Source organism: Lepus europaeus, unplaced genomic scaffold (genome assembly GCF_033115175.1).
Source record: "Lepus europaeus isolate LE1 unplaced genomic scaffold, mLepTim1.pri SCAFFOLD_105, whole genome shotgun sequence".
Classification (NCBI taxonomy): domain Eukaryota; kingdom Metazoa; phylum Chordata; class Mammalia; order Lagomorpha; family Leporidae; genus Lepus; species Lepus europaeus.
The window spans coordinates 725,094-744,636 of record NW_026909023.1 but is presented as its reverse complement, the minus strand read 5'-3'; the positions used below and the strand labels follow the sequence as shown (position 1 = coordinate 744,636).

The window sequence follows — 19,543 nt, the reverse complement described above, 5'->3', positions numbered from 1 at the left end:
AGCCAGGCCACGTGACGATGCAAAGCCCGGCCCAGGCAGCAGCGGCCCAGACGCCCAGGGCCAGGAGCCTGGCGCCGAACCCGGCGTCAGGAGCGGCGGCCGCGGTTAGAATCAAAACGTTTATTGGAGTGTTGTTGTACAAAAGGTTCCAGTCGTAAAATGCGTTACAAACCGCGGGAGGGGCCGCATGCATCCGGGCGCGTGATCGGGACCCCCGCCCCCAGGGCCGCGACCCCCAGAGCCCACGCGCACAGGGCCACGGGGTTCCCGCCCCCCGCGGAAATGCGTGGGGTGAAGACAGCTTCCCTGCGCGCGGGGCGTGCGTGGGGGCGGGGCCCGGCGGGGGTCTCGGCGGTCGGCCCGAGGGGTGGGGCTGACCCATGTACAAAAATAAATATCCATTAAAAAAATAGCGTCTGTGCGCGGGAGGCTCGTGCGGCCGGGCTGCGCTGGCGGACAGGAGCCACGCACCGACAGAGGCCGAGCGCGGGCGCCCCGCGCGGTGGAGCTGCAACGACCCTCGGCACCGCCACGCGCGGGGCCGTGTGGGAGCTCCCAGCCGCGACCCCCGCAGCGCCAGGGACCCTGGGCGCCCGCCGTGCCCGCGGGCAGGGGCGCGGGCGGGGGTCCCGGCATGGCGGGATGGGGCCCTGCTGGTGCCTCCCGGGACCCGCATGGCACTGCCCCTCCCGCGCCCGCGCCCCGCAGTTTGGGAAGAATTCTCGAGAAATGGTAACGGTGTAGGGAAAGCCAATGATAGAAAACTAACAGTCCTGGGCGGCCGCGGGCGGGGCGCTGCGCTCACATCACGCGGCAGCCTCTCGACGTGGTGCGGGGGTCTCCCTGCGGGGAGGGTGCGTATCAGGCCCCAGGCCCGGCTGTCGGGGCGCTCCCACGGCCCGCCGGCAGCCCAGGACCACGCGGGGCGCCCCCCCCCGCCCAGGACCACGCGGGGCGCCCCACCCCCCCCGCCCAGGACCACGCGGGGCGCCCCCCCACCTGCTGGTGGAACAGGTCCTCCTCGCCCAGCGCAGCCTCCTCGTCCTCTTCCCCGTCCTCTTCCCCGTCCCCGCTCTCCCGCGCGGCGGCGGCGGACTGCTTCACCGTGCGCATGGCCACCTCCTGCAGGCGGGGGCAGCGCTCAGCCGGCCGCGCCGGCCGCCCCGGCCCACCTCTCCGCCCGCCCTGGCCCACCTCTCCGCCCGCACCCACCTCGCCGTCGGCGTTCAGCAGCACCGTGCGCACGCTCTCGCCCGCGCCCCAGCTGCTCTGGCTCTTCCACACCAGCGTGGACGGGGGGCTGTGCGCCACGCCCGCCCCGGCGGCCCACACCTGCGGGGACCAAGCGCGAGTCGCACCGCGCCCCTGGGCCGTGGGCCCGGCGCCCCCGCCCCGCCCACCGCGCACTCACCGTGACCGTCTGGCCCGCGCGCAGCACGTACTTGGGCGTGAACTTGTAGGCGATCTCCGGGCCCTCCAGCACCTGCCGCTTGATGCGCCAGTTCCCCAGGGGCTGGTCCTGGGGGGCGCGGGCGTGAGCGGGGTGCGGGGCAGTGAGGGGCGTGGCGGGGCGGAGTGGGGTGGGGCGCAGTGGGGCAGGGGGCGGGGTGTGTGCGGGGAGCCCCCGCGCCCGCTCACCTTGTCCGAGCTGTTCTTCAGCTGCACGAACCTGCCCTCCAGGTCCACCTCCTCGATGCCCACGGCGCCCGTGGCCGAGGCCTGCTGGGCCAGGCGGAAGCTGCTGCCGCTGCCGGCGCCGGGCCCGCTGCCCACCAGCTCCTCCGCCTCCAGCCGCCGCCGCTTCCCGCGGCCCGCGCGCCCTGCCGTGGACACGCTGCTGCCGCTGCTGCTCGCGGACGCACGCGAGACGGTGACGCGCGAGGACGGGCTGGGGGTCAGCTTCAGCCTGGGGGGAGGGCGCATGTTGGCCGGCGGCCCCGCCCCCTCCTCTCCACACCTGCCCCGACCCCGCCCTCAGCTCTCCCCACTCCCACCTCTCCTCCCCTCCCCGGCCCCGCCCCTCTCCTAGCCCCGCCCCACCCGCCCACCTCTCCTCCTCGCCCTCCAGCAGCTTGCGGTAGGCGCTGATCTCCATGTCCAGCGCCAGCTTCACGTCCAGCAGCTCCTGGAACTCGGCCAGCTGCTGCTGCACCAGGTCGCGCATGGCCGCCATCTCCTGCTCCTTGGCGTCCAGCATCTTGCGGAACTTGTCCCGCTCGCCCGCCGCGCTCTCCTCCAGCTCCCGGATGCGGTCCTCGGCGGCACTTGCCTGCGCGGGGGGCGGGAGCGGATGAGCGCGGACCCCGGCCCCGGGAAGCCCCCCCAGAGGGCCGCGCGCTCACCTGCTTCTGCAGCCCCGAGAGCTGGTAGCTGAGCGACTCCACCCGCATGCGCGCCTCCTGCAGCTCCTCGCGCGCCGCGCTGGCCGCCTTGTCCTTCTGGTCAGAGCTCAGCTTGGCGCTGTCCAGCTGCGGGGCAGGGGTGGGTGAGGGGTGCCAGCCCCACCCCCGCCCCGCCCGTCCGCACCTTGGCCTGGGAGGTCTGCTCCAGCTCCTGCTGCCCAGGCCCCGCCCCAGCCCCGCCCCAGCACGCGCACCTTGGCCTGGTAGGTCTGCTCCAGCCGCCTGGCCCCGCCCAGGCCCCGCCCCAGCAAGCGCACCTTGGCCTGGAAGGTCTGCTCCAGCCGCCTGGCCCCGCCCCGGCCCCGCCCCGGCCTGCGCACCTTGGCCTGGTAGGTCTGCTCCTGCAGCCCAGGCCCTGCCCAGGCCCCGCCCTGGCCCGTGCACCTTGGCCTGGTAGGTCTGCTCCTGCCGCCCAGGCCCCGCCCCGGCCCCGCCCCGGCCCGCTCACCTTGGCCTGGTAGGTCTGCTCCAGCTCCTGCCGGTACAGCCGCACCTGCTCGTCGTGCTGGCCGCGCAGCTCTTCCAGCGCCTGCGCCATCTTGAAGTCGTACTCCTGCTGCCGGCTGCTGTCCACCTCCACCAGCTGGCGCTCGTGCCGCCGCCGCGTCTCCCGCACCTCCTGCGGGCGGGGCGACGGGGTCCAGGGAGGCCGCGGAGGAAGGGCCGGCCCCGGCCCCCCGGGTCCGCAGCAGCCCAGATGGCTCAGGTGCCGGACGCAGGGCGCACTGACCGTCAAAACCACGTGGCCCCGGCTCCCGCACCCCCAATCCAGCTCCGGCCAACGCACACCGGGGGGCAGCAGTGCCACCCCAGGACTCGGGTCTCTGCCACCCCCCGGGAGGTCCCGAGGAGCTCCCGGCCTCTGCCTGCCCTGAGCCTTGGGGAGTGACCCGCGGATGGGGGCTGCTCTCCAGTCACCCGATCGAAGAATCAGCTAATCAGCCGATCGGTCTGTCCACGGGAGGTCTCCAGCGAGCCGCACACACACCCACCTTCCTGGCGCCCCTCGCGGCGCCCCTCAGCGGCTCGGCACAAGGGCACCTGCAGGCGCCCCTCGGGGACGGCTCCTGGGGGCCGGCCCTGCGCGCCCCTGCGGGTCTCCTCCTCCCTGCTCCCCGCGGAGACCCCCTCCGGGGCTCCAGGCCCCTCGCCGCTGCCCCCGGGGCCTCCTCCCCGGCTCCTGCTGGCCTGGGGCCTGGACAAGGCCCGGCCTGGGCCCCGCCCCTCAGCTGCATGGCTCGGCGGCCAGCGGCTCCGCAGGCGGTCAGCGGGGCAGTGAGCAGGGCAGTACGCGCCGCCCAGGTTCCACTCGGGCTGTGACGGCACAAGGGGCGGGCCCGGGGGGCGGGGCCTCTCACGGTGATGGCCGCACCTCCTCGAACACAGCAAGGGGCGGGGCCTGCCGGGTGGGCGGGGCCTCCCACGCCCACGCACCTCCTCGAACACGCTCTTGCGGAAGTCCAGCTCCTCCTGCAGGCTCTGGCAGCGGTTCTCCAGGTCCACGCGCATCAGCGTCTCCTTCTCCAGCTGCTGCTTGGCCACGGCGTGGCCGTCCTCCGCCTGGGGGACGCGGCCGGCTCAGGGTCCACCGGTCCGCCCGCCCGCCCCGCCCGCCCCGCGGGGCCGCCGGGGCCTACCTTGGCCAGCTGGGCCCGCAGCTCGGCCGCGGCGCTCTCCAGGCCGCGCTTGTCGCTGAGGGCGGCGGCCAGCTCCGCCTCGCTGCGGTGCAGCAGCGCCTCCAGGTCCTTCAGGCGGGCCTGGGCCGTGCTGAGCTCGCCCTCCCGCTTCTTGGCACTGGAACCCACAGGGCGCGTTAGGGGCCGGTGCTGCGCAGCGGGGCAGGCCCCACCGGCAGCGCCCGCATCCCATGTGGGCGCCGGTTGGAGTCCCGGCTGCTCCACTTCCGGTCCAGCTCCCTGCTATGGCCTGGGATGGCCCAGGTGCTGGGGCCCTGCACCCGCGTGGGGGACCCGGATGGAGCTCCTGGCTCCTGGCTTTGGATTGGCGCAGCTCCAGCTGTTGTGGCCTTCTGGGGAGGAACCCACAGATGGAAGACCCCCCCCAACTCTGACTTTCAAATAAATAAATCAATCCTTAAAAAGAAAAAAAAAAAAAGAGGGTACATTGACTGGGAGGCCAGGGGCCACCGGAGTCCCAGGGCCAAGGCGCCAGGAGCCCAAACACAGGGTGCCGTGGGCCTGACCCTCTCACCGGAAGGCCAAGGGTGGGCCGCAGCAGCCCCCTGCGTCGGGAAGGCCAGCAGGGGCAGTGGGCACCCACAGGCCCCTCCACGGCCGAGCTGGCCCCGATGGAGGGGCGTGGGCTCTGGGCAGCAGCAGGAAGGGGCTGGGAGACACTGGGCCTTCCCTGCTCTGAACAGGACAGACCAACGATTTGAGGCCTGGGCGAGCGTCCGCAGGTGGGAGGCAGCCCGCGCCTCCAGCCAGCGAGGCCCAGGCCCAGGGCTGAGTGAGCCCCTGGTGCCGGCCACGATGCAGCTGTCGCCCGGGGACAAGGCTGGGGCTGAGTGCAGGGGCGGGACAGCTCGTGGCACACAGGACGCAGGGGACGGGGTGGGGGCCGAGCGGAGCAGCCCAGACCCCGCCGGCCTCCGTGCAGGACCTCGCGTGTCCCCGTCCCCGGGGCCCCCGACTCCCACCTCTTGCTGGCCTCCTCCAGCTCGGCCTGCAGCTTCCCGGCCTCGATCTGCAGCCGGGCGCGCTCTCGGGCCGTCTCGTCCAGGACGCGGCGGGCGTCGGCCAGCTCCGCCTCATACAGCGCCTTGATGCCGCTCACCTGGGAAGACAAGAGGTGGGGCCGCAGCTGAGTGTGGGGGCCGGCACGCACGCACGGAGCGAGGTGGGCACCAGGGAGGGCCGCTCCCCTCCCCTGGCCGACACACACGCACGGAGCGAGGTGGGCACCAGGGAGGGCCGCTCCCCTCCCCTGGCCGACACGCACGCACGGAGCGAGGTGGGCACCAGGGAGGGCCGCTCCCCTCCCCTGGCCGACACGCACGCACGGAGCGAGGTGGGCACCAGGGAGGGCCGCTCCCCTCCCCTGGCCGGCACACACGCACGCACGGAGCGAGGTGGGCACCAGGGAGGGCCGCTCCCCTCCCCTGGCCGACACGCACGCACGGAGCGAGGTGGGCACCAGGGAGGGCCGCTCCCCTCCCCTGGCCGGCACACACGCACGCACGGAGCGAGGTGGGCACCAGGGAGGGCCGCTCCCCTCCCCTGGCCGGCACACACGCACGCACGGAGCGAGGTGGGCACCAGGGAGGGCCGCTCCCCTCCCCTGGCCGGCACACACGCACGCACGGAGCGAGGTGGGCACCAGGGAGGGCCGCTCCCCTCCCCTGGCCGGCACACACGCACGCACGGAGCGAGGTGGGCACCAGGGAGGGCCGCTCCCCTCCCCTGGCTGACACGCACACACGCACGGAGCGAGGTGGGGCTGCAGCTGAGTGTGGGGGCCGGCACGCACGCACGGAGCGAGGTGGGCACCAGGGAGGGCCGCTCCCCTCCCCTGGCCGGCACACACGCACGCACGGAGCGAGGTGGGCACCAGGGAGGGCCGCTCCCCTCCCCTGGCCGGCACACACGCACGCACGGAGCGAGGTGGGCACCAGGGAGGGCCGCTCCCCTCCCCTGGCCGGCACACACGCACGCACGGAGCGAGGTGGGCACCAGGGAGGGCCGCTCCCCTCCCCTGGCCGACACACACGCACGCACGGAGCGAGGTGGGCACCAGGGAGGGCCGCTCCCCTCCCCGGGCCGACACGCACGGGAGCCCCCCCCACGGCCCTGTGAGGAGATGGGAGGGCAGGTGCGGGGCAAATCCAGTCGCCCCAGAAGCTGCTCCCCAAAGCCCTGGACGCCGGCCAGCACCCCTGGGTCTGCCCAGGAGCCACCCGACAGGCCGTGGCCAGCTCCCCGGGGCGGCCCCTGTCGCGACGGCACAGTGCACCATCACCACGCGCGCTCTTCACCCCCAGGCTCCGAAACCAAACCCGGCAGGCACGGACATGGGGGCCAGATCCAGCTCTGCGGGGGGGGAGCCCGTCCCCGGCCTCCACCCACCCCCACTGTGACAACCACGCGTGTCCCCAGGGGCAGTCGTCCCTCTCCCGGGGTGCTCACCGCGCCCACTCCTGGGCTGTGGGGACCCCCCTGGGCCTATAGGGACCCCTGGGCTGTGGGGACCCCCTTGGGCTATAGGAACCCCTGGGCTGTGGGGACCCCCTGGGCTGTGGGGACCCCCCCTGGGCCTATAGGGACCCCTGGGCTGTGGGGGCCCCCCTGGGCTGTGGGGACTCCCCTGGGCTGTGGGGACCACCTGGGCCTGTGGGGACCCCCTGGGCCTGTAGGAACTCCCTGGGCTGTGGGGACCCCCCTGGGCCTGTGGGGACCTGCCTGAGCTATGGGGTCCCCCTGGGCTGTGGGGACCCCCCTGGGCTGTGGGGACCACCTGGGCCTGTGGGGACCCCCTTGGGCTATAGGAACCCCCTGGGCCTATAGGGACCCCTGGGCTGTGGGGACCCCCCCTGGGCCTAAAGGACCCCTGGGCTGTGGGGGCCCCCCTGGGCTGTGGGGCCCCCCTGGGCTGTGGGGACACCCTGGGCTGTGGGGACGCCCTGGGCTGTGGGGACCCCCCTGGGCTGTGGGGACCACCTGGGCCTGTGGGGACCCCCTGGGCCTGTAGGAACTCCCTGGGCTGTGGGGACCCCCCTGGGCCTGTGGGGACCTGCCTGAGCTATGGGGTCCCCCTGGGCTGTGGGGACCCCCTGGGCCTGTAGGAACTCCCTGGGCTGTGGGGACCCTCCTGGGCTGTGGGGACCCCCTGGGCTGTGGGGGCCCCCCTGGGCTGTGGGGACCCTCCTGGGCTGTAGGAACCACCTGGGCTGTGGGGACCCCTGGGCTGTGGGGACCCCCCTGAGCTGTGGGGACCACCTGGGCCTGTGGGGACCCCCTGGGCCTGTAGGAACTCCCTGGGCTGTGGGGACCCCCCTGGGCCTGTGGGGACCTGCCTGAGCTATGGGGTCCCCCTGGGCTGTGGGGACCCCCTGGGCCTGTAGGAACTCCCTGGGCTGTGGGGACCCTCCTGGGCTGTGGGGACCCCCCCTGGGCTGTGGGGACCCCCTGGGCTGTGGGGACCCCTGGGCCTGTGGGGACCCCCTGGGCTGTGGGGGCCCCCCTGGGCTGTGGGGACCCTCCTGGGCTGTAGGAACCACCTGGGCTGTGGGGACCCCTGGGCTGTGGGGGCCCCCCTGGGCTGTAGGAACCACCTGGGCTGTAGGAACCACCTGGGCTGTGGGGACCCCCTGGGCTGTGGGGACCCCCTGGGCCTGTAGGAACCCCCTGGGCTATGGGGACCCCCTGGGCTGTGGGGACCCCCTGGCCTATAGGAACCCCCTGGGCTATGGGGACACCCTGGGCTGTGGGGGCCCCCCTGGGCTGTGGGGCCCCCCTGGGCTGTGGGGACCCCCTGGGCTGTGGGGACCCCCTGGGCCTGTAGGAACCCCCTGGGCTATGGGGCCCCCTGGGCTGTGGGGACCCCCTGGGCTGTGGGGGCCCCCTGGGCTGTAGGAACCACCTGGGCTGTAGGAACCACCTGGGCTGTGGGGACCCCTGGGCTGTGGGGACCCCCCCTGGGCTGTGGGGACCCTCCTGGGCTGTAGGAACCACCTGGGCTGTAGGAACCACCTGGGCTTTGGGGAGCCCCTGGGCTGTGGGGACCCCCTGGGCCTGTAGGAACCCCCTGGGCTGTGGGGACCCCCTGGGCTGTAGGAACCACCTGGGCTGTGGGGACCCCCTGGGCTGTGGGGACCCCCTGGGCTGTAGGAACCACCTGGGCTGTGGGGACCCCCTGGGCTGTAGGAACCACCTGGGCTTTGGGGACCCCCTGGGCTGTGGGGACCCCCTGGGCCTGTAGGAACCCCCTGGGCTGTGGGGACCCCCTGGGCTGTAGGAACCACCTGGGCTGTAGGAACCACCTGGGCTGTGGGGACCCCCTGGGCTGTGGGGACCCCCTGGGCTGTAGGAACCACCTGGGCTGTGGGGACCCCCTGGGCTGTAGGAACCACCTGGGCTATGGGGAACCCTGGGCTGTGGGGACCCCCTGGGCACTCCCCAAAGCCTGGACGGAAAAGGCTCCTCCCACAGTCTGCAGCCCAGGCCCCAGCCTGCCTACGCCCACACAATACACACACAATAATACGGCACACACATGTACACATACTAAACACACGTGCACACTACACACTGCACACACAGCGCACAGACTGCACACACTGAACACAGGCACCCACACATGTACACACATGTACGCACACATGTACACACTGCACAGACTGCACACACGTGCACGTAAAATGCAGGTACTGCACACACAATTGCACACACATGCACACTGCACATACAGATGCACACGTGTGCACACATGGACAGAGCCTGGCTGGCGCCCCCTGCAGCAGGGCCACAGCTGAGAGAAGCTCCGGCCCTCGCGTCCTGACGGGAGTGCGGGCACAGCCAGCGAGGCGGGGGCAGGCTGGGGTCTCCAGGGCAGGCGGGGGGAGGGGGCACGACAGGAGAGCTCGCCGAGTGCCTGGGAGGACGTCACGGTCAAGGCCCAGCCGGCCTCACAGCCAGGGCCTCCTGGCCTGCCCCTAATGAAGGCCTCTGGGGGCCCCCGGACGTCCACACAGCCTCCCGGGTCCCTCTGGGCCACACGGCCAGCGGGCACCACGACTCGGAGCTGTCGGCCGAGCGTCCCTTCATGTGCGCCAGGCTGTGTGCAGGCTCAGCGTCTGAGATACGTGGGCCCAAACCACGGTGGCCACGTCACAGCCACCAGACCCTCCGCAGACAGGCGGGGACGCCCGGGTGCTCACCTGCCCACCATGTGCACGCCACGGCCTGCGGCACCACGACCCCAGCCAGTGTCCGCCCACACTGGAGCACTACGCAGCCAGGAACGGGGTAGGCTCTGACGCTCACTGCGTGTGGGGGGCCTGAGGACATCACACCCGGGAGAGACACAGAGGCCCCCAGCTCCATGGGGGACACGGCCAGCACAGGGACTCCAGGGACAGGGGGCAGAGACTCCAGGGACAGGGACTCCAGGGGACAGGGACTCCGGGGGACAGGGACTCAGGGGACAGGGACTCCAGGGGGCAGAGACTCCAGGGACAGGGACTCCAGGGACAGGGACTCCGGGGGACAGGGACTCAGGGGACAGGGACTCCAGGGGGCAGAGACTCCAGGGACAGGGACTCCACAGGGACAGGGACTCCAGGGGACAGGGACTCGGGACAGGGGACAGGGACTCTGGGGACAGGGGGCAGAGACTCCAGGGACAGGGACTCCGGGGGACAGGGACTCAGGGGACAGGGACTCCGGGGGACAGGGACTCAGGGGACAGGGACTCCAGGGACAGGGGGCAGAGACTCCAGGGACAGGGACTCAGGGGACAGGGACTCCAGGGACAGGGGGCAGAGACTCCAGGGACAGGGACTCCGGGGGACAGGGACTCAGGGGACAGGGACTCCAGGGACAGGGGGCAGAGACTCCAGGGGACAGGGACTCAGGGGACAGGGACTCTGGGGACAGGGGACAGGGACTCCAGGGACAGGGACTCCGGGGGACAGGGACTCAGGGGACAGGGACTCCAGGGGGCAGAGACTCCAGGGACAGGGACTCCACAGGGACTCCAGGGGACAGGGACTCGGGACAGGGGACAGGGACTCTGGGGACAGGGACTCTGGGGACAGGGCACACGGGCCTTCTTTTGGGTGACAAGTTCTGGAATTGGTGGTGATGGCTGCAGCCAGCACCCGGGGGGCAGGAGTCACGTGTGTGGGCCACGAGAAGACAGTGCAAGAACAGAGGGGGCGGGGGTCGGCCCTGACCCTCCCTCACGGACAAGACCCCCGACAGGCGGGGCCGGCAGGTGCCCTGCCCCACTCCCCTGGGGAGACAGGAAGGGCCCCCAGCAGGCGGCCTGCAGGGACCCTGCGGCCAAGGCTCTCGGCACAGCCGCGCGCGGGCTCTGCCTCCCCCGCCCCGAGGCCCTCTGAGGGGTCTCATCCCCTCAGCCCAGGCCCGCGAGGCAGACAGCAGCCGCACAGCGCGGTGGGGACAAGGACGCCACAGGCACCTGCGGGGCCCGGGGCAGAGGACCGCGGGGAAGACCAGGAGCCGTCCGCTCCCTCCCCGCCCCCGCTCCCGGGGCTTCTTCAGGCGCAGTGGCTGAGGGGGAGAGAGGGAGAGAGACAGCACTCTGCACTGACGTGGGCACCGGACACGGCTGCCCCTTGTGTGGGCTGACAGGTGTGGCCGCCGACAGATATGGAGATCGACAGCTGCAGGGCCGAGGGTGGGGTGGGGGAGGGTCCGGGCCCTGCGCCTTCCCAGCAGGCTCTTGGCAGGGACAGGTGCATGGGCTCCGTGGGGACAGGGGCAGGGGCTCCATGGGGACAGGTGCACAGGCTCCATGGGGACAAGTGTGCAGGCTGGGCAGGGACAGGTGCACAGGCTCCGTGGGAACAGGTGCGCAGGCTCCATGGGGACAGGTGTGCGGGCTGGGCGGGGACAGGTGCACGGGCTCCATGGGGATGGGGGCAGGGGCTCCGTGGGGATGGGGGCAGGTGCACGGGCTCCATGGGGATGGGGGCAGGGGCTCCATGGGGATGGGGGCAGGGGCTCCGTGGGGATGGGGGCAGGTGCACGGGCTCCATGGGGACAGGTGCACAGGCTCCATGGGGACAGGTGTGCGGGCTGGGCGGGGACAGGTGCACGGGCTCCGTGGGGACGGGGGCAGGGGCTCCATGGGGACAGGGGCACAGGCTCCATGGGGACGGGGGCAGGGGCTCCGTGGGGGCAGGTGCGCAGCCCCGCTGCCCCACACTTGGTAGGTGCTGTGGCTCTGCCTCCCAGGGAGTCCTGCTACGCCCGCCTGCGGCGCCCCTGCACACGTGGGGTGCCTGTCGTGGGGGCGGGGAGACGCTAACGGGAGCCGGCCCTTTTACAGCAGGTGTAACCCGGCAGGGCTCACGGACACAGCGTCAGGTCTGCTCCCCCTGGGCCCACCCAGCACCCAGGCCTCCAGCCACGCCCACCTGGCCAGAAGTGGCCTCCCCACAGCGGAGGGATCTCCATGGCGCTGGCCCGCTGTGTGACGAGGGGGGCTCGGGTGTGCACAGGGCCCCCCAGGCTCCAGCGACGCCGAGTGGCCGGCAACCGGCCACACTGTCTCTGGACGTGGGGGCAGTCACCCAGGCTGACCCACACCTCTGGGCAGGCCCCTCCCCCTCCACAGCCCTGTGGCCAGCCCCTCCCGCACTGGGGGCTTGGGGGGCGCTCATCACCTGCTCGTCACCTGTTGTCTGGGCCCCCGTGCCCACTACAGGCGGCCGTCCAGCCTGGCCGGGGCCCAGCGGGGAGCAGCTGTCCAGCCCTCTGGCGGGAGGACCAGCGTCGCCTGCTCACACCCCGCGCCCCCGCCGGCCGCAAGCTGAGGGCGGCACGAGTGGCTGAGGCAGGTGGCCACGGGGGGCGGACGGCCCTGCCCCACTGCACAGCCGGCCGAGAGGCAGAGCGGCCGTCGAGGCCACACAGATGCACCACAGGGCCCCGCGCCAGCCACGCTGCCCACGCTCCCTCCGCCTGGCCCGCACGGCTCTCCCCTGGTGAAGCCTCCTGCGCCCATCTCAGAGGCCGGGACGCGAGGCTGGTCCCCGGGGAGCGGCTCTGCCCCGGGTGTTGGAAGGAGCAGCCGAGTGCGGGTGTCTGAGCCCCCCTCTCCCCGCTCAGGCTGGGTGTGGAGTCGCTGGCCAGGGCTCCCCCAGGGCAGACTCATTCCCCCAGAGGCAGGAAGTGGGTGCCTGGGCCCCCCCACAGCCCCCCAACTGCCCAGTCTTCCCTGCAGCCCTGGGGGTGGGGCCGCCTAGCCAGGGTGTCAGCACCCAGGACTCACCACGCCCCCGACGTTCCCTGACCACACGGGACACCCCGGACCCCACAAGGCCGCCCCCCCAGGACCCCTCAGAGAGCCTGAGCCCCCGCACCTACGCGAACCCCCCGACTCGCCCCCACCTCCAGGGGGTCTACACTGGCTTGCACCCTTTGGCAAGGGGGCCCCCAAGTTTCCCAACTCCTTGATGGGCTGGACACCCCAGTCTGCACCCCCCGGGGAGCCCCGATTCCTGTGCCCCTGCAGCCCTCACTCAAGGGGGCCCAGACCCGGGCTTTCTGGGAGGGGTCCTGCCCAGTCTCCCCCTCCCGCAAGGAGCCCCCAGGCCCTCCGCAAGTGGGGTTCTGTCCAGTCTCCAGGGCCCACATGGAGAAGAACCCCACATTCCTGGGGGCACCCCCAAGCCCCCCAGTTCTCCAGAGAGGCCGCTCTGGTGCCCACCCCCTGCTCAGGGGCCCGAGAGGGGGCTCGCGGGGTCCACACCTCCACGTCTACACGGAGGGCGACGCCTGCTCAGTCTACACCTCCCCCTGGAGTTCTGCAAACTGGGGACCCTCAGCAGACAGCCCTGGCCACATCCCTCACTCAGCTCGCCCCCCACCCAGAGAATGGCCCTCCCGCCTGTGCTCCTCGCTTGGGGTCCCTGAGGTCACGGAGCCCACCCCCCACCCCCGGCAGACGGGGCGGGCCCGGGTCTGCACCCTGGATCGGGGTCACTGAGAGCCGCCCCCCCCCACGCCCGGGGGGCGGGGCCAGCCCAGCCTGCACCCCTTTGCTCGGGGCCTCTAGAAACCCCCGGGACCCCAGAGGACGGGCCCACCTGGGGTCCCCCGAGACCTACTCCGGCAGACAGGGCGGGCCCGGTCTGCACCCTGGATCGGGGTCACCGAGAGCCCCCCAACACCCGGGGGGCGGGGCCAGCCCAGCCTGCACCCCTTTGCTCGGGGCCTCTAGAAACCCCCGGGGACCCCAGAGGACGGGCCCACCCGGGGTCCCCCGAGACCTACTCCTGCAGACAGGGCGGGCCCGGTCTGCACCCTGGATCGGGGTCACCGAGAGCCCCCCAACACCCGGGGGGCGGGGCCAGCCCAGCCTGCACCCCACCCCCAGAGCCCCCAGAGGACGGGCCCCACCTGGGGTCCCCCGAGACCTACTCCGGCAGACAGGGCGGGCCCGGTCTGCACCCTGGGTCGGGGTCACTGAGAGCCCCCCAACACCCGGGGGGGCGGGGCCAGCCCAGCCTGCACCCCACCCCCAGAACCCCCAGAGGACGGGCCCACCCGGGGTCCCCCGAGACCTACTCGGGCCGACGGAGTCTGCACCCTGGATCGGGGTCACCGAGAGCCCCCCAACACCCGGGGGGCGGGGCCAGCCCAGCCTGCACCCCACCCCCGGGACCCCAGAGGACGGGCCCCACCTGGGGTCCCCCGAGACCTACTCGGGCCGACGGGGCGGGCCCGGTCTGCACCCCGTGCCCCCCGCCCGCGCCCCCTGCCCCGCGCACCTCGCGCGTGGTCACCTCCTCCTTCTCGGAGATCCGGAGCAGCAGCCGGTCGTTCTCCAGCTCGAGCGCGCGGACGCGGTCGATGTAGTGCGCCAGGCGGTCGTTCAGCTCTCGCAGCTCCTCCTTCTCCTGCAGCCGCGACAGGCGCGTGGGCGACAGCGGCGTGGCGGGCCCGCCCGCGCGGCCGGGCAGCGGCGTGGCCATGGCGGCGGCTCGCGGCCTGCGCGGCTCCCGGCGGCGGCGGCGGCGGCGGCGGCCCGGGCTCGGCGCGCTCATTCAATCCGCCGCCGCGCAAGATGGCGCCGCCGCCCGCCCGCCGCGGGGAGCGCCGGGAGTTGTGGTCCGACCGCGGGGCGTGTCGGGACTTGTAGTCTGCGGCCGGCCCTGGACCCGCGCCAGGGCTGGGCGCCGGCTCCCGGGGTGGACGTGCGGGACTTCATGCCAAGCGAAACGAGCCGGACGCAGAGAGGCGGGCACCGGCCGCGGGAGCTGCAACAGCTGAGCTGCGAGCAGCCGGGCTAGGCCGTGGGGGCCCTGTGTGTCCACCTCACGGAACACCACGGAACACCTCGCAGGGGTGATTTAATTTTTAATTCTGTTTAAGTATTTATTTATTTGGAAGTCAGAGCTACAGAGAGATATCAACCTTCTATCTGCTGGTGCACTCCCCAGATGGCTGCAACGGCCAGGAGCCAGGAGCTCCATCCGGGTCTCCCACGCAGGTGCAGGGGCCCAAGCACTTGGGTCATCGTCCACTGCTTCCGCAGGACATAGCAGGGAGCCGGACCGGAAGTGGAGCGGCCGGGACTCGAACCGGTGCCGGCACTGCAGGCGGCGGCTTCACCAGCTGTGCCACAATTCCAGCCCTAATTTTTAAATTATTATTTTTTTTTAACGTTTTGGGAGGCAGAAGGTACCTGGCCGCTGTGGTCATTGGGGGAGTGAACCGGTGGCCGGAAGATTTCTGTCTCTGAGTGAATCCTGGAAGAAAGGGGGGGGGGTCGTAATTGTCACCAAGGCGCCAGACGTGTCTGCCAGGGGAAGGCGCTGGAGGTTCCAGTTTTGGGGAAACCTGGCCCCCTCTCGAGTTCGGCTGATGAACGGCACCCACACAGGCCCACTCTGGTTGGCCCTGGTCCACGGCTGAACCCCCAACAATGGCATTTAACCGGGCGCTACCAGCGTGGGAGGGGGCGGCCGGGTCGTTCCCCGGGGCGGGGCCAACCTGGATGCTCCTGGCCCCACCCACTCCGAGCCAGGAGCACCCAGAGACGTGACAACCATAGCTGGCGGCAAAATAGCCCCCAGTTAGAAGCCAGTACCCTGGGCACTGCACCACCCCAGGAAGCCGTGCAGACAGCCCCCCAGCCCCCCCAGGTGCCCAAGGCCCCCCAGGCCCACCAGGCGCCCCAAGCCGCGGGCTGAGGGCCCGACTGCCCGGCCAGCCTTCTGGGGTGCGGGTGGGCGGTCTCCCCCTGGTGCGCGCTGTGCCCTCTCTCATCACCGCGGGGCCCTCTGTGGCCACGTGGCCTTCTCAAAGCTACCTTGTGTCTAAGGAAGCCTTAGGGTTACTGTTTCCCGCCCCTCTGCGGATACAGGTGCCCCCCCCCAGTCACCTGCGGGCACACCTGGGGGGCGGCAGCCATGGCTCCAGTGCTGGGTCCCTGCGCCCTCGGGGGCCCCCGGGGCGGAGCTCCCAGCTCTGCCTCTGCCTGGGCTGCTGCGGGCTTTGGGGAGAGACCAGCAGGTGACAGACAGGCCCTGGCTCTGGCTCTCGTTCACATAAATCATTTTAAATGTATAAAGACGGCTGGTAGAAGGGGCTTCAGTAAAGCCTGAAATACTGCCCGAGGCGCGGCAGGGGGCTGGCCAACACCCCCCCTGCCCATCACAGCCCCGCTGACCTCGGCCTGGCGCCCCCGCGCGCCCCATGCGCCCCCCGGGCCGCGATGGCGCCCTCGAAGCTGCCGCCCGCCCAGCGCGGGAGGGGGGTGCGCGGCGGGGTCAGCGTGCCCGGGGCCGCCCCCCGAGGACCCTCCCCGCCCAGGGTCCGGCTGGGGTGGACTGCAAGTCCCAGAACGCCCTGCGCTTCCGTGGGTGGGGCCGGGGCCGCGCCCTCGCCCCGCGCGCGCGTTGGGAGGCGCCCGGGCGACTTTCAAATTTCTGCCCTGAGCTTGCCACTGCCCCCTCCCGGGCCCCGGGGCGGGGCCACCTGCGGAGCTGGCCGGTCCACTCCCAGGACGGCAAACTGAGGCACGGGGCGAGGGGCCACTTCCGGGACCCCCCCAAGCAGGGGCGTGCGCACGGCCCCAGGGGGCCCCCCCCCCGCTGGCGGCCTTGTGGGGGAGGGGTCTTGGGGACAAGTTCTGGGCCGGACTGCCCAGCCTCTGCGGGCCCCTCCCGCCCCCCGCGCCCCAGGGTGGATTTCGGCGCCGGATTTAACGGCCGCCGCTTGGCCTGCGGCCGGGACTCCGGATTCCACAGCCGGGAGGCCGGACCTGGATCTGAGACTGGGACGCGAACCTTCCAACCGCAGCCCAAACCTTCTGTGGGCGGAGCCAGGGGCGACATGCACACGCCCGCACACACATGCACGCGCACACATGCACGCACGCGCACGCACACGACATAGAAGTGGATCCTACAGGAAGGGACCCTGCTCGGTGCAGCAGCTGAGACCCCGCGCCCCCTACGGCCGGGCCTGGGTTCCCGCCCAGCGCTGCGCCGGCTTCCAGCCCTGCTGCTGGGGCCCTGGGTGAGGCTCCGGTGCCTGGGCGCCGTGAGAGACTCGGGCGAGGCCGCAGCCTGGCCGGCCCCAGTGGCTGCAGACTTTGGGGGGTGACCCAGCCAGAGCCTCCCCTGCTGGGCGCCACCGGGAGCCGCCGCCTGGCTCTGCGTCGTGGCCGCGGCCAAGCAGGGCCCTCGCGCTGTTGCTGTGGACATCACAGAACGGTTCCGGCCTCACGGCTGGCAGTGGCTGCCTGGGGGGGGGGTGCGTGTGCCGGTGCCGGCCGCTTTGCCCTCAGCACCAAGCTCTGCCCTGCGCCGTGCAGAAACCACGGGGAAGCCACGGCCTACACGCGGGCATCCATATAGCAGGAGCAGGTCCAGCCCCGGCTGCTCCACTTCCGGCCCAGCTCCCTGCTGTGGCCTGGGAGAGCAGTGGACGATGGACCAAGTGCTGGGGCCCTGCACCCACGTGGGAGACCCGGATGGAGCTCCTGGCCCAGCCCCGGCCGTTGCAGGCATTTGCGGAGGGGACCAGCGGATGGAAGACCTCTGTGTGCGTCTGTCTGTCTGTCTCCCTCTCATTCAAAAACAAAAAAACAAAACCACCCAGGGCTCGGGGAAGCTCCTGCCTGCACGCCCTGCACCCATCGCATCGTCACATCCTGCGGGGACCAGGACCCAAAGCCCCACAGGGACCCCTCCCCGCCCCTCCCTGCCCTGCCTCTCTTTAAATATGTATTTATTCGAAAGGCAACTCAGAGAGAGAGAGAGAGAGAGAGAGAGAGAGAGAGAGGTCTTCCACCTGCTGGTTCACTCCCCAGATGGCCACAATGGCCAGGGCTGGGCCAGGAGCTCCATCCGGGTCTCCCATGCAGGTGCAGGGGCCCGAGGACTTGGGCCATCGTCCACTGCTTTCCCAGGCCACAGCAGAGAGCTGGACTGGAAGTGGAGCGGCCGGGACTCGAACTGGCATCCCTGTGGGGTGCGGCCCTGCAGGCGGCGGCTTCACCCACTCTGCCACAGCCGGCCTTGGTTTGGCTTTTTAATTCTTCCTGAGTTCATTTTTGTCTGAAAGAGAGAGACGGAGGCCGCGATCCCCACCCGTGGGTTCCCTCCCCGAGGTCTGCAGGGGCCAGAGCTGCGCCCAGGCCGGGAGCGGGTGCAGGGGCCAGGGCCCTGAGCCGTTGCTGCCGCCTCACGGGTGTGCACGGGCAGAGCCGGGCCCCGGGAGCCCTGCCGGGGGCGCTGGTGGCCCAGGGGCGTCTGTGCGGCCACCCCAGGCCCTGGCTTCCGCGTCAGCGTGCTGTAGCCAACTTTCCCACGAAAACACGGAGAGGTCAGGTCAGCAGGTCGGGGAGGCACAGCTGGGCAGGGAGGGGCCCTGCAGGGGTCGTGGCCGCTGCCCGCCCCTGGCCGCCCCTGGCCATGTCCACGCTGGCCCGGCCCACCTCCGCCCGGCCCCTTCCTGTGCGACTCACGTCTGGAGTGACGATGACTCAGCGGCACTCTGAAGCCTCGCCTTGGGGACGAACGGCGTCTTGTTCATCCATACAAAGCAAACATGATGTCAGCACCCAGCCCTCCCGGCCTCCCCGCTGCCTGTGGCTTCCTGCCCCCCCCCCCCAGGAACCCATCCAGACCCCTCCCCGCAGCTCCAGGGCCCACCCCTCTGATCTCAGCCCCCCGGGGCTTCCTTTAAGTATGCCAGGGGAGGGGCCGCCCCAGGACCTTTGCACGTGCCGCGCCGAGTCAAGCCTGGCTGCTTGTGTGTCACCCAGGGTCTCACCTCCGAGAAGCCCACCTTAACCACACTGTGCAGAGTGTCACACACAGCCTCAACCAAGCCAGTACCAGCGGCCCTTGGCCGACACGTGAGAACCAGGTGGCAGCTCCAAGCCACAGCGATTTTTTTGGAACCCACGCATTTGAGGACTGTCCACAAAGGTCACGGAAAATGAGCAGCGTGGAAACGCGGTGCGTGGATTTCCAGGGCTCCTTTGCTCCCAAACACGTCTTCTCTCCACTGTCCCTGGGGCTTTGTGCTGTCTTGCATAGTCGACAGGATCCCCACGCGGCAAGCCGACATTTGATTTTTTACGACAGCGCATCTGTGAAATTACACGCCGCGTGCGTAGGATTTCAGAAACCCCGCAGCTGTGGGAGCCCGCGTCCCCCCAGCCCGCACCTGCCCCTTCCGGCGGGCGGGCGCTGGGACCCCGCGCGGCCACCAGGGGGCGCCGCTCGCCGCGATCCCGGGCCGCTCGGCGCCTCCGCGGTGGGCGGCGCGCAGGCGGCGCGATGCGTCAGCCAGGGCGGCCGGGGCGCTGGGCCGAGGCCAGGTCCCCCGGTGGGCGCGGGAGGGGGCGCCGGCGTGAGTCACCCGGGAGCCCCCGGCGGAGCGCAGGAGCCCGCCCGGCTCGCGACCCGCCCGTGTGCACGGGGCAGGGCCGCACGACCCCCGCCTCCCAGGTCTGGTCCCTGCGGCCGGCGTGGGCACCGGCCCGCGCCCACCCGGGGCTGGCTCCTGGCCTCAGTCTCCCCAGGTGGCCTGCAGGGGGGCGGCGCCGACTGCGGCCTGGGATTCGCGGGGAGGGGGCGCCTGGAGCTCCGCGGCGCGGGGTACCCGCGGGGGACAGTCCAGCCGGCCGCAGTGCGTCCGCGCGGACAGGTGGACCCCGCGCCCGGGGGTCCTGCACGGCAGCAGGGGAGCCCCTGAGCGCACCCCTTCGTCCGGGTGCACGCACGGAGGCCCCCAGGGTGCAGGGTCCCCGCAGCCCCCACGCCACCTCCCACAGCGCCACCCAGACGCCTCCGGCTCCAAGCCGGACCCCTCCCCGGCGCAGGGCCCGGGGCTCCCCAGGCAGCGGGAGGGGATTCCAGGTGCCCCCCAGGCCCGAGAGGCCGGGGCACCTCGCGCGCTGGAAATCCCGCG

At 71.9% G+C, this 19,543-nt stretch overlaps 1 protein-coding gene across 2 annotated transcripts; it reads right to left on the bottom strand.

Moving 5' to 3' along the window:
- Positions 1-700: 700 nt before the first annotated feature.
- On the bottom strand, positions 701-14,157 carry LMNB2 (lamin B2). 2 transcript variants are annotated; one of them, XM_062184919.1, is made up of 12 exons: positions 13,882-14,157; positions 5,062-5,198; positions 4,040-4,196; positions 3,837-3,962; positions 2,851-3,021; positions 2,343-2,468; positions 2,049-2,269; positions 1,639-1,906; positions 1,412-1,519; positions 1,213-1,332; positions 1,000-1,122; positions 701-843 (listed from the first exon to the last, which is right to left on the bottom strand). In XM_062184919.1, the coding sequence occupies exons 1-12, from the start codon at positions 14,155-14,157 to the stop codon at positions 802-804; spliced, it is 1,875 nt and encodes a 624-aa protein (XP_062040903.1). In that variant the 3' UTR covers positions 701-801. The 2 variants fall into 2 exon arrangements, with proteins under 2 accessions (XP_062040903.1, XP_062040904.1); XM_062184920.1 differs by having other exon boundaries at positions 13,897-14,058.
- Between the last annotated feature and the right edge of the window lie 5,386 nt (positions 14,158-19,543).